Source organism: Oncorhynchus nerka, linkage group LG1 (genome assembly GCF_034236695.1).
Source record: "Oncorhynchus nerka isolate Pitt River linkage group LG1, Oner_Uvic_2.0, whole genome shotgun sequence".
In the NCBI taxonomy this organism is placed as follows: domain Eukaryota; kingdom Metazoa; phylum Chordata; class Actinopteri; order Salmoniformes; family Salmonidae; genus Oncorhynchus; species Oncorhynchus nerka.
Window position 1 is genome coordinate 7,783,424 of NC_088396.1, and position 15,742 is coordinate 7,799,165.

At 43.4% G+C, this 15,742-nt stretch overlaps 1 protein-coding gene across 2 annotated transcripts in view; it reads left to right on the forward strand.

Annotated features, from left to right (window-relative positions):
• hecw2a (HECT, C2 and WW domain containing E3 ubiquitin protein ligase 2a) overlaps window positions 1-14,996 on the forward strand; it is a 45,826-nt gene extending 30,830 nt beyond the window's left edge. Inside the window, exons 14-30 of one of the 2 annotated variants that reach the window (XM_029667711.2) lie at window positions 1,564-1,688; window positions 2,058-2,243; window positions 5,303-5,437; window positions 6,079-6,181; window positions 6,922-7,018; window positions 7,144-7,227; window positions 7,371-7,456; window positions 7,739-7,859; window positions 8,300-8,413; window positions 8,566-8,718; window positions 8,909-9,007; window positions 9,368-9,497; window positions 9,711-9,857; window positions 10,302-10,416; window positions 10,692-10,777; window positions 11,069-11,181; window positions 12,332-14,996. In XM_029667711.2, coding sequence (XP_029523571.2) covers window positions 1,564-1,688; window positions 2,058-2,243; window positions 5,303-5,437; window positions 6,079-6,181; window positions 6,922-7,018; window positions 7,144-7,227; window positions 7,371-7,456; window positions 7,739-7,859; window positions 8,300-8,413; window positions 8,566-8,718; window positions 8,909-9,007; window positions 9,368-9,497; window positions 9,711-9,857; window positions 10,302-10,416; window positions 10,692-10,777; window positions 11,069-11,181; window positions 12,332-12,443 — 2,006 coding nt within the window. In that variant the 3' untranslated portion in view covers window positions 12,444-14,996. The remainder of the gene's footprint in view (window positions 1-1,563; window positions 1,689-2,057; window positions 2,244-5,302; window positions 5,438-6,078; window positions 6,182-6,921; window positions 7,019-7,143; window positions 7,228-7,370; window positions 7,457-7,738; window positions 7,860-8,299; window positions 8,414-8,565; window positions 8,719-8,908; window positions 9,008-9,367; window positions 9,498-9,710; window positions 9,858-10,301; window positions 10,417-10,691; window positions 10,778-11,068; window positions 11,182-12,331) is intronic. The other variant, XM_029667794.2, reaches the window with a different exon arrangement.
• The last annotated feature ends 746 nt before the right edge of the window (window positions 14,997-15,742 follow it).

The window sequence follows — 15,742 nt, forward strand, 5'->3', positions numbered from 1 at the left end:
AAAAAAAATGTAATCTACTCTTTTACACACACACCATTCCCAACATCTCAAAGAAATGTCCTCTCACTGTAAACCACTTTTATTTTCAGCAAACATAACGTGTAAATACTTCAATGAACATAACAAGGTTCAACACCTGAGACATAAACTGAACAAGTTCCACAGACATGTGACTAACATAAATGGAACAAATGTGTCCCTGAACAAAGGGGGGTCAAAATCAAAAGTAACAGTGAGTATCTGGTGTGGCCACCAGCTGCATTAAGTACTGCAGTGCATCTCCTCCTCATGGACTGCACCAGATTTGCCAGTTCTTGCTGTGAGATGTTAACCCACTCTTCCACCAAGTCACCTGCAAGTTCCAGGGCTTTTCTGGGGGGAATGGCCCTAGCCCTCACCCTTCGATCAAATATGTCCCCAAAGTGCTCAATGGGATTGAGATTCGGGCTCTACGCTGGCCATGGCAGAACACTGACATTCCTGTTTTGCAGGAAATCACACACAGAACGAACAGTATGGCTGGTGGAATTGTCATGCTGGAGGGTCATGTCAGGATGAGCCTGCAGAAAGAGTACCACATGAGGGAGGAGGATGTCTTCCCTGTAACGCACAGTGTTGAGATTGCCTGCAATGACAGCAAGCTCAGTCCGATGATGCTGTGACACACCGCCCCAAACCATGACGGACCCTCCACCTCCAAATTGATCCCGCTCCAGATTACAGGCCTTGGTGTAACGCTCATTCCTTCGACGATAAACGCGAATCCGACTATCACCCCTGGTGAGACAAAACCGCAACTCGTCAGTGAAGAGCACATTTTGGCAGTCCTGTCTGGTCCAGTGACGGTGGGTTTGTACCCATAGGCGACGTTGTTGCTGGTTATATCTGGTGAGGACCTGCCTTACAACAGGCCTACAAGCCCTCAGTCCAGCCTCTCTCAGCCTATTGCGGACAGTCCGAGCACTGATGGAGGGATTGTGAGTTTCTGGTATAACTCAGGCAGTTGTTGTTGCCATCCTGTACCTGTCCCACAGGTGTGATGTTCGGATGTACCGATCCTGTGCAGGTGTTGTTACACGTGGTCTGCCACTGCGAGGATGATCAGCTGTCCGTCCTGTCTCCCTATAGCGCTGTCTTTGGTGTCTCACAGTACGGACATTGCAATGTATTGCCCTGGCCACATCTGCAGTCCTCATGCCTCCTTGCAGCATGCCTAAGGCACGTTCATGCAGATGAGTAGGGACCCTGGGCATATTTCTTCTGATATTTTTCCAGAGTCAGTAGGAAGGCCTCTTTAGTGTCCTAAGTTTTCATAACTGACTTTAATTGCCTACCGTCTGTAAGCTGTTAGTGTCTTAACGGCCGTTCCACAGGTGCATGTTCATTAATTGTCTATGGTTCATCGAAAAGGCATGGGAAACAGTGTTTCAACACTCTACAATGAAGATCTGTGAAGTTATTTGGATTTTTACTAATTATCTTTGAAAGACAGGGTCCTGAAAAAGGGACATTTCGTTTTTTGCTGAGTTTATTCTACTCTTACTCTTGTTTTGTCTGTTGTAGAGTACAGGAGAGAGAGTGCGGTGGGTCACTCCAGCTCCCGGTCGCGTCTCTCTCTGCTGCTCCAGTCCCCCAGCGCAAAGTTCCTGTGCAGCCCAGACTTCTTCACCATGCTGCATTCTAACCCTGTGAGTCTGGCTGCACAGGCCCTCAACCCTCACCTTCCACATTCTTATGGATCACCTTTGATCCCCCAGCTCTCACTTATCACGTCATATCTCTCAGTAGTTAAACCATTTGCAAAAGTGTGTGGTAAGGGAACAGCTTTTTCGAATGAAATGCTGTTTTCAAATGTACGTCAAATGTTGCGTTGATCAGGTTAATTTAAGTAGAACAATGAGGTATGCTACCTGGGATTTAATTTCACATTATGAGTCATCATTCTTCCCTTAATCTGTGTTTTATCAAAGCAATGGCAACCCTATTTACAGAAGAGCCTGGAATTTCACATGTCCCTCTGATGACCTCATCAATCTGTTCCCTCCCTCCCTCCTCAGAGTGCCTACCGCATGTTTACGAGCAACACTTGCCTGAAGCACATGATCAGTAAGGTGCGTCGGGACGCCCACCACTATGAGCGCTACCAGCACAACAGGGACCTGGTGGCCTTTCTCAATATGTTCACCAACAAACAGCTGGAGCTACCCAGGGGCTGGGAGATGAAGCACGACCAGTCCGGCAAGGTCTGAAAAACTGTGTGTGGGGGTGGTGTGTGTGTATAAATGTTTTAGTTTGTGCAATGACGTGAATATACAGTGCATTCGGAAAGTATTCAGACCCCTTGACTTTTTCCACATTTTGTTACGTTACAACCTTATTCTAAAATGGATTACATACCATTTTTCCCCTCACCGATTTACACACATGATGACAAATCAAAAACAGGTTTTAAGAATTTTTTGCCAATGTATTAAAAAAAAACGTATACCTTATTTAAATAAGTATTCAGACCATTTGCTTTGAGATTGCTATGTTTCCATTGATCCTCCTCGAGATGTTTCTACAACTTGATTGGAGTCGACCTGTGGAAAATTAAATTGATTGGACATGGTTTGGAAAGGCACACACCTGGTCCGACATTTGACAGTGCAGGTCAGAGCAAAAACCAAGCCAGGTCGAACTAATTGTCCATAGTAAATGGAAGAAGTTTGGAACTACCAAGACTCTTCCTAATGCTGGCCGCCTGGCCAAACCGAGCATTCGAGGGAGGAGGGCCTTGGCCAGGGAGGTGATCAAGAACCCAATGGTCACTCTGACAGAGTTCCAGAGTTCCTCTGTGGAGATGGGAGAACCTTCCAGAAGGACAACAATCTCTGCAGCACTCCATCAAGCAAGCCTTTATGGTAGTGGCCAGATGGAAGCCACTCTTCAGTAAAAGGCACGTCAGCCTGCTTTGAGTTTGCCAAAAGGCACCTAAAGAATCTGACCATGAGAAACCAGAATCTCTGGTCTGATGAAACCAAGATTGAACTCTTTGGCCTGAATGCCAAGTGTCACGTCTGGAGGAAACCCGGCACCATTGCTACGGTGAAGAATTGTGGTGGCATCATCAATCTGTGGGGGATGTTTTTTCAGCAGCAGGGACTGGAATACTAGTCAGGATTGAGGCAAAGATGAACAGAGAAGTACAGAGAGATGAAAACCGGCTCCAGAGTGCTTAGGACCTCAGACTGGGTCGAAGGTTCACCTTCAACAGGACAACGACCCTAAGCACACAGCCAAGACAACGCAGGAGTGGATTCGAGACAAGTCTCTGAATGTCCTTAAGTGGCCCAGCCAGAGCCCGGACTTGAACCCGATCGAACATCTCTGGAGAGACCTGGAAATACCTGTTCAGCGACTCTCCCCATCCAACCTGACAGAGCTTGAGGATCTGCAGAGAAGAATGGGAGAAACTCCCCAAATACAGGTCTGCCAAGCTTGTAGCGTCATACACAAGAAAACTTGAGGCTGTAATCGCTGCCAAAGGTGCTTCAACAAAGTACTGAGTAAAGAGTCTGAATAGTTATGTAAATGTGATATTTCATTTATTTTTATTCATCCGTATTGTGTGTAGGTTGATGAGGAAAAAAGTGTATTTAATCAATTTTAGAATACGGCTGTAACATAACGAAATATGGAAAAAGTCAAGATGTCTGAATACTTAATGAATGCACTGTATAATATATACAGTACCAGTCAAAAGTTTGGGTATACTCATTTTCAGGGTTTTTCTTTATTTTTACTATGTTCTACATTGTAGGATAATAGTAAAGATGTCAAAACTAGGAAATAACACATATGGAGTGTATGATTAAAGTGATTAACAAATCTAAATATATTTGAGATTCTTCAAAGTAGTCACAATTTGCCTTGATGACAGTTTTGCACACTCTTGGAATCATGAGGCTTCATTAAAAGTTAATTTGTGGAATTTCTTTCCTTCTCAATGCCTTTGAGCCGATCAGTTGTGTTGTGACAAGGCATGGATTGTATACGGAAGATGGCTCTATTTGATAAAAGTCCAAGTTCATATTATGGCAAGAACAGCTCAAATAAGCATAGAGAAATTACAGTCAATCATTACTTTAAGACAGGTCAGTCAATCTGGAAAATGTAAAAACTTTGAAAGTTTCTTCAAGTGCAGTCGCAAAACCATCAAGCACTATGATGAGACTGGCTCTCATGAGGACCGCCACATGAAAGGAAGACCCAGAGTTACCTCTGCTGCAGAGAAAAAGTTAATTGGAGTTACCAGCCTCAGAAATTGCAGCCCAAATAATTGCTTCACGGAGTTCAAGTAACAGACATATCTCAACATCAACTGTTCAGAGAAGACTGTGAATCAGGCCTTCATGGTTGAACTACTGCAAAGAAACCACTACTACAGGACCCCAATAATAAGAAGAGACTTGCTTGGGCCAAGAAAGATGAGCAATGGACATTAGACCGGAAATCTGTCCTTTTGGTCTGATGTTTCCAAATGTTGAAATTTTTGGTTCCAACCGCCTTGTCTTTCTGAGACGCAGGGTAGGTGAATGGATGATCTCTGCATGTGTGGTTCCCACCGTGCAGCATGGAGGAGGAGGTGTGATGGTGTGGGGGTGCTTTGCTGGTGACACTGTCTGTGATTGATTTAGAATCCAAGGCACACTTAACCAGCATGGTAACCACAGTATTTTGCTGCGATACACCATCCCATCTGGTTGCGCTTAGTGGGACTATCATTTGTTTTTCAACAGGACAATGACCCAACATATCTCCAGGCCCTGTAAGGGCTATTTGACCAAGAAGGAGATTGTTGCAGTGCTGCATCGGATCACCTGGCCTCCCCAATCACCCGACCTCAACTCAATTGAGATGGTTTGGGATGAGTTGGACTGCGGAGTGAAGGAACAAATGCTCAGCATGTGGGACTGTTGAAAATACTGTTTGAAAAGCATTCCAGGTGAAGCTGGTTGAGAGAATGCCAAGGGTGTGCAAAGCTTTCATCAAGGCAAAGGGTGGCTACTTTTGAAGAATCTCTAATATAAAGTATATTTTGAGCAGCACTTTTTTGGGGTTACTACATGATTCCATATGTTATTTCATAGTTGTGATGTCTTCACTATTATTCTACAATGTAGAAAATAGTAAAAATACAGAACACTTGAATGAGTAGGTTTGGCTAAACTTTTGACTGGTACTGTATGTACACCTGCATGCATATACTGTAGTTTCTTTATCTATCTTACTGTACGTGGCTGGCTGTGTGTCTTCACAGCCCTTCTTTGTGGATCACAATCGTCGTTGCACTACCTTCATCGACCCACGGCTCCCCCTCCAGAGTGCACGCTCCACTGGCCTGTTGACCCACCGCCAGCACCTCAGCCGCCAACGCAGCCACAGCGCAGGCGAGGTGAGAGACTACTGCATTCACACAGGCCACTTAAAAAAAAAAGCCTGACAGGACTGCATGACGGCATGCTAACTAGTGGACTAACCTACATGTGGCTTGGCAATTCTCCTGGCGTGTTTAAATTCATATAGCTGGTTTGAAGAACATGCCAACTAACATCCAAAAAAGAAAATACCGCTGCAATGGATGATATTGTCCGTCGGCCTCATCAGAATTTGCCATTGTCTTGCTGAAAATGTTACATCTGGTTTCATCTTGCCGTAATAAGTTGACTATGTGAACGTAGCAAACTGCTGTACTACTGCACCACTAATACAGGCTTGAGATCAGCTCTAAATCAAGTCTATTACACCCACACTACACCACTGACACACTGGACTACTGACCTGTGATCATCACTAAGACTAGCTGGTTTAATAAGACCTATATCAATCATAATGCTAATTAGCAAGACTAATAGAATGGACAAAAAATGCATAATGTATCAAAAAGATTGAAATGGTTCCTTAACCTCCTAAAATGGGTGTAAGTAGTATGGTTTTCAATAGAAACAATGACAATGCTGGGTTTATGGCTGGGAGTGATTGTGTCAATTGGTAGCAGCAGAGGGATCCGTCCTGACTCGGAGTGTCCCCTTGCAGGTGGTAGATGACACGCGACACTCCAACCCACCTGTCATGCCCCGCCCCTCCAGCACCTTCAGTGGGTCCACTCGCAATCAATACCAGGACCTCGTGCCTGTAGGTGAGTACACACGCATGCACTGTGGCCTAGCAGTTAGTGTTGGGCCAGTAACCAGAATATTGCTAGTTTAAATCCTTGCGCGGACAAGGTGAAAATTCTCCCCTTGAGCAAGGCACTTAACCCTAATTGCTCCACTTAAAGCTACAATTTGGTATATGACCAAATACACATAGAAACATGAGTTATAGACTTCCATTCCCATTGAAAGCAAGTCAAGAAGAGGTAGATCTATGTGTGCTATTTCTAGGCTTCCCGTTCTGAAGTTTTTTTTGTTGTCTTTTACTGTACTTTCGGTTTTGTACAGCAGCTTCAAAACAGCTGAATATACAATATTTTAGTTATGGAAAATCTATTTCACAGCGGTTTAGATGGTACAATGATTCACCACACAATGACTGCTTGTTTTGTCACAAAACTGAAATTAGGCAATTTATTAGAATTTTAGCAACCCGGAAATGGCGGAGCAATTTCTGCATAGTGCATCTTTAACCCTAATTGCACCAAGGGTCCCTGGCCACGACCCCACTCTCTGAGAGTGTCTCAAAGGGAGTTGGGATATGCAAAAAACATGTCTGTTTCACCCTTCAAACTCCTACAGGTTACCCACTTGTACATGCAGTGAAACAGGAAGAATATAAGCACCCTCTATTTAAACTTTGTACACACACGTGCTATATACAGGGCTAACTTATGCACTAATAGACACAGTAATGTTGATATTTACACGGGTCTCTCCCCAGCCTACAATGACAAGATTGTGGCATTTCTACGGCAACCCAACATCATTGAGATCCTGCAAGAGAGGCAACCAGAACTCGTCAGGAACCACTCACTCAAGTAGGTCACCCCAATCACCATGGGAACCCTTTAGTCAGATATTTAACCCTTAATCTTGACCTCCTAAATGTATTATGATTATGCCAAAACAGCAGTATCACGAATGTTAACGTGTTTGTCTGCAGGGAAAGGTTACAGTTCATTCGCAGCGAGGGTGTTTCTGGGCTTGCTCGTCTCTCTAGCGATGCTGATCTAGTCATTTTGCTCAGGTGGGACCTTTGTGTGTGTCTTTATGTGCTAATGTCTGTTTGTGATTGATGCTTGGTGTATGTTTGTGTGTACGAGAAGGTATTGCGTGTCTGTCTGTCTGTCTGTGTGAGAGTGAGAATTTAAGTACTCCTCTCTCCCTTAGCCTGTTTGACGAGGAGGTCATGTCCTATGTGCCACCTGCTGCCTTACTGCACCCTAGCTACTGCTCCTCCCCTCAAAGCTCCCCTGGTGAGACCACACACACATATATTTTCTCCTCATGCCCTTCTTCTTCCCTTAGTCTTGCTTCTAATCGAAACTATCCATCCAAGAAAGGGCAAGATAATGAGAAAAAGCCTTGAGCCGTAAAAGTTGCTTAGCGCTCTCAATTAGTGAAGTTTTGTGTTTTTTTTCTGAACCATATCTATGCTAATAAAAGTTGTAATAATGAGATACAATTACGATATTCTGAGGAACTTGTGTATTTTTTTTGGTCTATTTTTCATCCTCCTCTTCCCGCCCCATTCTCAGGTACTCAGAGAGCTAATGCACGTGCCCCTGCCCCGTACAAACGTGACTTTGAGGCCAAACTGAGAAACTTCTATCGCAAGCTGGAGACAAAGGGCTATGGCCAGGGACCTGGGAAAGTCAAGTGAGTACTTGATGACGTCATTCAACAGGTTGAGAGAACTGCTAAATTTCAGCAGTAATTCTGACATGGAATCACTGGTCACTTTAATAATGGAACACTAGTCTCTTTAATTAGTGTTTACATACTGCTTTACTCATTTCATATGTATATACTGTATTCTATTCTGCTGTATTTTAGTCAATGCCACTCTGACATTGCTCATCCTAATATTGATTTATTTCTTAATTCCATTTTACTTTTAGATTTGTGTGTATTTTTGTGAAGTGTTTGGATCTGCATTGTTGGAGCTAGGAACACAAACAAGCATTTCGCTACACCCGCAATGACATCTGATAAATATGTCTATGTGACCAATAAAATTAGATTTGTTCATTCCTAAACTGTGTGCGTGTGTGCTGTGCCTGAGTGGGTTCATGACTGGCTGTTTTTCCTTCTTCCAGATTGATCGTTCGTAGAGATCACCTGTTGGAGGATGCCTTCAATCAGATCATGTGCTACTCCCGCAAAGACCTGCAGAGGAGTAAGCTGTATGTCAGCTTTGTGGGAGAGGAAGGGTGAGTGTTGCCTTTGTAGTTTAGGTCTTTTAATATTTTCTACACATTACCTTAAGTTTGCTCATTTGCATCGGTTGTTATGTTGTCTCTGTGTACATTGTTTATTTTCCATAATCTCAATACATGATTTATGAAACGTGTGTGTGTTATAGGCTGGACTACAGCGGCCCTTCGAGGGAGTTCTTCTTCTTGGTGTCAAGGGAGTTGTTTAACCCTTACTACGGTCTGTTTGAGTACTCTGCCAACGACACCTACACTGTGCAGATCAGCCCCATGTCTGCCTTCGTGGACAACCATCACGAGTGGTGAGTGACAAGTTTACACTACCATGATGGTTAGACGGATGGATGGATGGACAGGCGAGTGGTCGGATTTAGGAAGACAGACATGCTGTAGATAAAATAAGGAACAAAGACGCAGATAGAACCTATAATAACATCTGACTTGTCATCGTATACTGTACATACTGTACCTAGCAATGTTGCTGTCTTCCAGGTTTCGTTTCAGTGGGCGTATCCTGGGCCTGGCTCTGATCCACCAGTATCTGTTGGATGCCTTCTTTACCCGCCCGTTCTACAAGGGCCTGCTGCGTATGTAAGTTTCTCAATCAGCTTCTCTTAGCTAGCAAATGGCTAGGGATCCTATCACGATGAACACCACATTTTTATATGTTTGACAATGCAACCACCCTGGCAAATTGCCAGTTATGCTTTAGCATAAAATAAATTATATGACAAATACACACCTCACAATTTTTTAGGTTGTAACTACTGAACTGGAAGAAGCTGAACAGACAGGATTTGGTTAGATTTATTTGACTTTTTAGTTATTCAGTTACCATGCTTTCATTATGTGGTTGAAAAGGGAAAACATCATGCTAAATTACTAAAATGTTAATATAAGACTTAGTAATGAGATACATTTTTCACCTCTGTTGACCTTTGACCCCTACAGCCCATGTGACCTGAGTGACCTGGAGTTCCTGGACGAGGAGTTCCACCAGAGTTTACAGTGGATGAAGGACAATGACATCGAGGACATGCTGGACCTCACCTTCACCGTCAACGAGGAGGTCTTCGGGCAGGTCTGTGTGTATGCTTGTGTTTTGAATAATGAATGTATTGTATGTATCTTCAATCATTTTAGACTACATACACTACCCTGCATTTGATATTTAATTGCTTGTTGCAATGTGTTGTATTTGGGGGTGAATCCTGACTTTACTTAGTCATTCATTGATGTCAATGTTAAGGTAGGATTCACCCTATATTGTGTTTCTATCTTTACGGCCCTATAGATCACAGAGAGAGAGCTGAAGCCAGGCGGTGCAGGTGTTCCAGTGTCAGAGAAGAATAAGAAGGAGTACATCGAGCGCATGGTTAAGTGGCGCATCGAAAGGGGTGTGGCTCAGCAGACTGAGAGCCTGGTGCGAGGCTTCTATGAGGTAGGGCTCTGTTTTGCGCAATCATGTGACATAGCAAGATTTTATCCTGTATTTTAAGCCTTAGCCAGGAATTAGAATTACAGCAAAATCTAAGCAATTGTCTGAGGACAGTGCTGGAACATCTGACATAAAAAGAAAAGGGGATAGTTTGATGAAAAAGCTTTAAATAAAGGTTAAAATCCAGCTTGTGACATAGTTACACAAAACACAGGGCCCTATGACATCACACACATCATTGATAATGGTCCATCATTGTCATATGTATTGGTCAAGTGGCATTGTATCTGCATAATGATGCAGCGCTACGTCAGGTATTGTGTAATAGATAATGATGCAGCAAGTGGTAATTTATCTGAAATAGATAATCATGCATGCCAATAACAATTAATGTGGTTACTCCTAATGTATTAGGAGTATATTAGTATTGTGATATGTCTTGGCCAGGTGGTGGACGTGAGGCTGGTGTCTGTGTTTGATGCCAGAGAGCTGGAGCTGGTGATTGCTGGCACTGCAGAGATCGACCTGGCCGACTGGAGGAACAACACAGAGTACAGAGGAGGTAGAGACAGAGGAGCAGCTGGGGGGCGGTTTTAGCCTTGGAGAGTCAGACGGTGTGGGGGCATATTTTTCCAGCCAACTAGTAACGCCCCTGATTATATTAATCATCTAATGCTAGTTTTTAAAGATTTAGATCATGACTTTGATGGAATCGGGTGTTACTGCTTGGCTCCGCACAACTAATGGGCACCACTTTTGTTACAGATTGTGCTTCTAAGAAGATCAGGCTTATTTTGGTCTATGGCTGATCGGTACACCTTTCATCCTTCTCCCTAGGTTACCATGACAACCACATAGTCATTCGCTGGTTCTGGGCAGCAGTGGAGAGGTTCAACAATGAGCAGAGACTCCGACTGCTGCAGGTACTACTTTTCAAGGGACACTCCAATATAGTTTGATACTGATGAAAGGCTGAGCTCCCCAGTCTTAACTTTGCTAACTCTTTATTTTTCAGCCCTGTTTCCACTGGTATTTATCTGGTATTGAAGGTGATATTATTTGGTAACATTTGGAACTTCCTAGTAACCGATAAATAATTCCGGGTAATATTGACATAATTGCCCTGTAAACATGTAGTTTCTCAGCGAAAACCTGGTCATTAGGCACTGTAAAATAAAATGTTACCTAAATGGGGATTGTATATGTCTCCTTAGTTTGTGACAGGCACCTCCAGTATTCCCTATGAGGGCTTTGCCTCCCTCAGAGGTAGCAATGGACCACGAAGGTTCTGTGTGGAGAAGTGGGGTAAAATAACCTCCTTACCCAGGTATAGTACACCCCTCTGTCTGTTCATGTTTGCCTACCTGTTTATATGAGCTATTCTTATGTGTGTGTGTGAGATGTATGCACATAAATTAGTGTGTATGCAGTGCGTGTACAGTCATGGCCAAAAGTTGAGAATGACACAAATATTAATTTTCACAAAGTCTGCTGCCTCAGTTTGTATGATGGCAATTTGCATATACTCCAGAATGTTATGAAAAGTGATCAGATGAATTGCAATTAATTGCAAAGTCCCTTTTTTTCTATGCAAATGAATTGAATCCCCCAAAAACATTTCCACTGCATTTCAGCCCTGCCACAAAAGGACCAACTGACATCATCATGTCAGTGATTCTCTCATTAACACAGGTGTGAGTGTTGACAAGGACAAGGCTGGAGATCACTCTGTCATGCTGATTGAGTTCGAATAACAGACTGGAAGCTTCAAAAGGAGGGTGGTGCTTAGAATCATTGTTCTTCCTCTGTCAATCATGGTTACCTGCAAGGAAATATGTGCCGTCATCATTGCTTTGCACAAAAAGGGCTTCACAGGCGAGGATATTGGTGCCAGTAAGATTGCACCTAAATCAACCATTTGTCGGATCTTCAAGAACTTCAAGGAGAGCAGTGCAATTGTTGTGAAGAAGGCTTCAGTGCGCCCAAGAAAGTCCAGCAAGCGCCAGGACCGTCTCCTAAAGTTGATTCAGCTGTGGGATCGGGGGAACAAAACATTGATATTTTGGGTCCATGGCCAGGAAACTCCCCAGACCTTAATCCCATTGAGAACTTGTGGTCAATCCTCAAGAAGCGAGTGGACAAACAAAAACCCACAAATTCTGACAAACTCCAAGCATTGATTATGCAAGCATGCCAGGGCAGATTGCAGAGGTCTTGAAAAAGAAGGGTCAACACTGCAAATATTGACTCTTTGCATCAACTTCATGTAATTGTCAATAAAAGCCTTTGACACTTATGAAATGCTTGCAATTATACTTCAGTATTCCATAGTAACATCTGAAAAAAATATCTAAAGAAACTGAAGCAGCAAACTTTGTGAAAATTAATATTTGTGTCATTCTCAACTTTTGGCCACGACTGTATGTTATGTGCATCTGTCAATGCGCTCCTCTCACTATCAGTCTGCCTCTCTACAGGGCTCACACATGCTTTAACCGTCTGGACCTCCCGCCGTACCCTTCGTTCTCCATGCTCTATGAGAAGATGCTGACAGCCGTAGAGGAAACCAGCACCTTTGGCCTGGAGTAAACTCTCCAAAATGGCTGCCACAGCCAGGGGTCGAATTGGGAAAGAACAATGGTGGAGAGGAAATCCTGTCACCTTAGCTTGAGGCGAGACAGTACTCACAGTACACAATGGAAACTGAATAGACATCTACCAGGAATGATCATTTTGGAGAAGCAACAGAACTTTTGGGGACAATTTCACCACCAAGACAATCCCAATTTGCCCCCCCCCCCCCCTCCGGCTTGGCTATACGTCCCGCCTCCATGATCCCAGACTTCCTGGAATCATGTTACTGTTCCATTACCTGCACTGATGCCCTCCATTTGATTCCTGTGTACAACAACCACATTTGTGCTTTATCTGTTTATTGGCCTTGGTTACTGTATCTCCTTTTTCCTACAGGGGCTCAGCCTGCCCTTCAAGTCCAGAGACACCTCTTCCTAATACCCTATGCTTCCTCCTGGATTGACCCCCCTGTTCTGGACCTCGGAACTGTGTCTTTCTACTCTGGGACTGGAGACTACGTACACTATAATACATAATTTGACTAATTCCTTGTCTTCATACACACACTCATTCACTCTCACACACTTTCAAGATGACTCTCATGATTCATTTCTGAGGGGATTCAATTGTATGTCACAGTGAGACAAAGGCATTGACTCACTCCAAAACACATTGTACTTGTCTTCTTATGCTAGACTACATGAGCAAGGCTCTAAAACTGGCACACACTAACTCACGATAACAAATACAATTGTAGGGTCACTCTTTTTCAAAATAAATGAGATGCACTTTCTCATACACATATGTAGCTACACACACACACACACACTGAGACATTGCCTAACATGGCTGTATTTCTCACTAATGATATTGCCTCCCATCCACTGAACTGATGAATGTATCACATAAAAGGCTGAATGTATGAAACTTCAGCACCTCTGGCTTGCTGTAGTAGGAGGAGGAGCCTTTGCGGCCAAAGACAAATAAACACCGGAGCCGCACCAGGAAGTGGATCACCTAAAATTGGTTGAATATGGAAGCCAAGGCTGAAAGTGGCACCGGACACGTGCCTTGTTATGACAGACAGTGTTTTGAGGAGGGTTGGTTGGGGACCCGATAGTGGGGCGCACCCATTTCTTCCTCTTGGGTCACAGCCGAAAAGTTGTAACGAGAGACTTTGTAATGTTTATTTGGTCGGTCAAAAGAACATTCAAATGGCTAGGTGTGTTACACACAACAAAAACAGAGCTACAACTCTTAATTGTATTCTAAAATAGTTCCAGGATACAAACACGAGGGCAGCACATGATATGGTACTTACTTCAGTACCGTACACACAGCTATGGAAGCATCTATAAGCTCGGGACATACACTACACACCTACACAGATGCTTATGATCTCTTGAAAGCACGTGTTCATCCTGGTTTTGGACTTCTCAGTGCATATCCCCTACCCAACGGACTCATTCAGACACACACACGTGTTCACAGACACACCCTTTTTATGTGTGTACGCATGATTACAACTACTGTACAGAGGTCTGTGCAAGCTAGACAGACCACTCGGGCTGGAAGCCCCACTGTGATGCATTGTGGAGGAAGCCTTCATATCTCAGCCTGGCTTGAAACTGCATGCAAGGTTCATCTCAGCAACTCTGTGAGCTGCACTGAGCCCGGGACCCCTAGATGGTGTTGTGTTATATCTCGATATTTGCATGCAGAAACAGTGCAACACAAGTCTGTCCTTAATAACTTTTGCATGAGGATATCGCTATCGATGTTGAGAAAAGGGTGGGAGGAGCCGGATAAGAACTGTAGGGTATGCTGCTATAATGCGTTATAAATGTGTCCGTGATGAGGTGGACGCGGTCAAATAAATATTTAGGTTTTGTGCCACATTGTTTATGGCTTCAATTGTGAAATGTTATAAGCTTTATGTTTTGTTTATATGAAGGGTTATGACTAGTGTTACCGAAGTACTATGGCAACACACTTTAAGGGAATTGTTTTTGTTACATTCATGAGATCACCTGTCTTGATGATAGGTTAGAGGTCATGGTTCATGGCTACACAGAGAACCACACGGTGTGTGCTGGTCCTGTATGTCTCATCCTTGTGTACATGTATGTCTGCACCTGTTGTGGGTGTGTGTAATTATATATTTTGCACTGAATGTACCAAAGGTTTGGGGCTTGCATAGTCAACCATGTCTCCCTAATTTTGTCAGGTTGACAGAATTAGGAATGACCCCAGCCTCGGCCACACATCCCCTTGAGTTTAGAGGGGCAGCTTCATGGCATGCCCAGTAACCATTCACAACTGTTTTTAAATCATTTCTGCCAATCAATACATTTTCCACGCTAAGGATTTTTCTTCTGCTGCAAATGTCCAAATAAGAATAAAGTCAGTTTGCTCCTCACCCAATGAGGACCAAGCTCCCCGCCACCACCACTCCCCATGGCTGATCAATTACATCTGTGTCAGAACTACTCTATGCAAAAGCTCCTGTATCTCTCCATTTCACCACCATTATTGTATTAAAAGACAATGACAAATGTCAAGTTTTAATTAGTGATACATGAATGCGTGCTTTCTTTCTGTGTATCTTTTGAGAGATGAACCAGGGGCTCAGCTAGTGGGCCCAACGTTTAGAGAGCAGCAGATGAAGATCTACAGCATAGAATGGACATGGTTTTCTGTTCTATAAGATAGAGAATATCTCTTCTTCTATCCTATATATTTCTTTCTGCAGAAATAAACAAACACATCTTATTTTAACTGTGCATTCCACAAACAACATCTATAGGAAAAAATGAAAATACCCAGGCCCAACTAATAAATTCAAAGGCAAAGTATGTTTTTTTGCTGATTAATGATTATTGATGGTTTCAGCTTTTTGTGCAATACATGTCAGAATGACCCTGTCCTAGCGAGACAATTGTTCTGTGATCAGATAACACAATGTTATTCTCTTTCAAGTAATCGTTTTGGTATTTCACTTATGGGATACGCCCCCAGCGTATTCTTCAGAAGCCTTTGCTAAACTACACCACCCATGATTGGCTGGACGTCGAGACGTGTGAGTTGGGGAAGGGTGTCCCTCCTAAAAAAAAAAAAAGGTCAGACGCAGCGTCTCTGAGTCATTGAAACACCTCTTCTCGCTTCTCATCAGAAAGCTTACCTCGACACGGCTGCATTTTCCAGAGTTAGCTAAACCCTTCACAGACGTGAGCTTAGAACTCGCTCGCCAGGCCCGATTCTCTGGACTGTGCAGTGGTGGCAATTTTCCTTTTCCTTCACCATAGTTAGAGGAA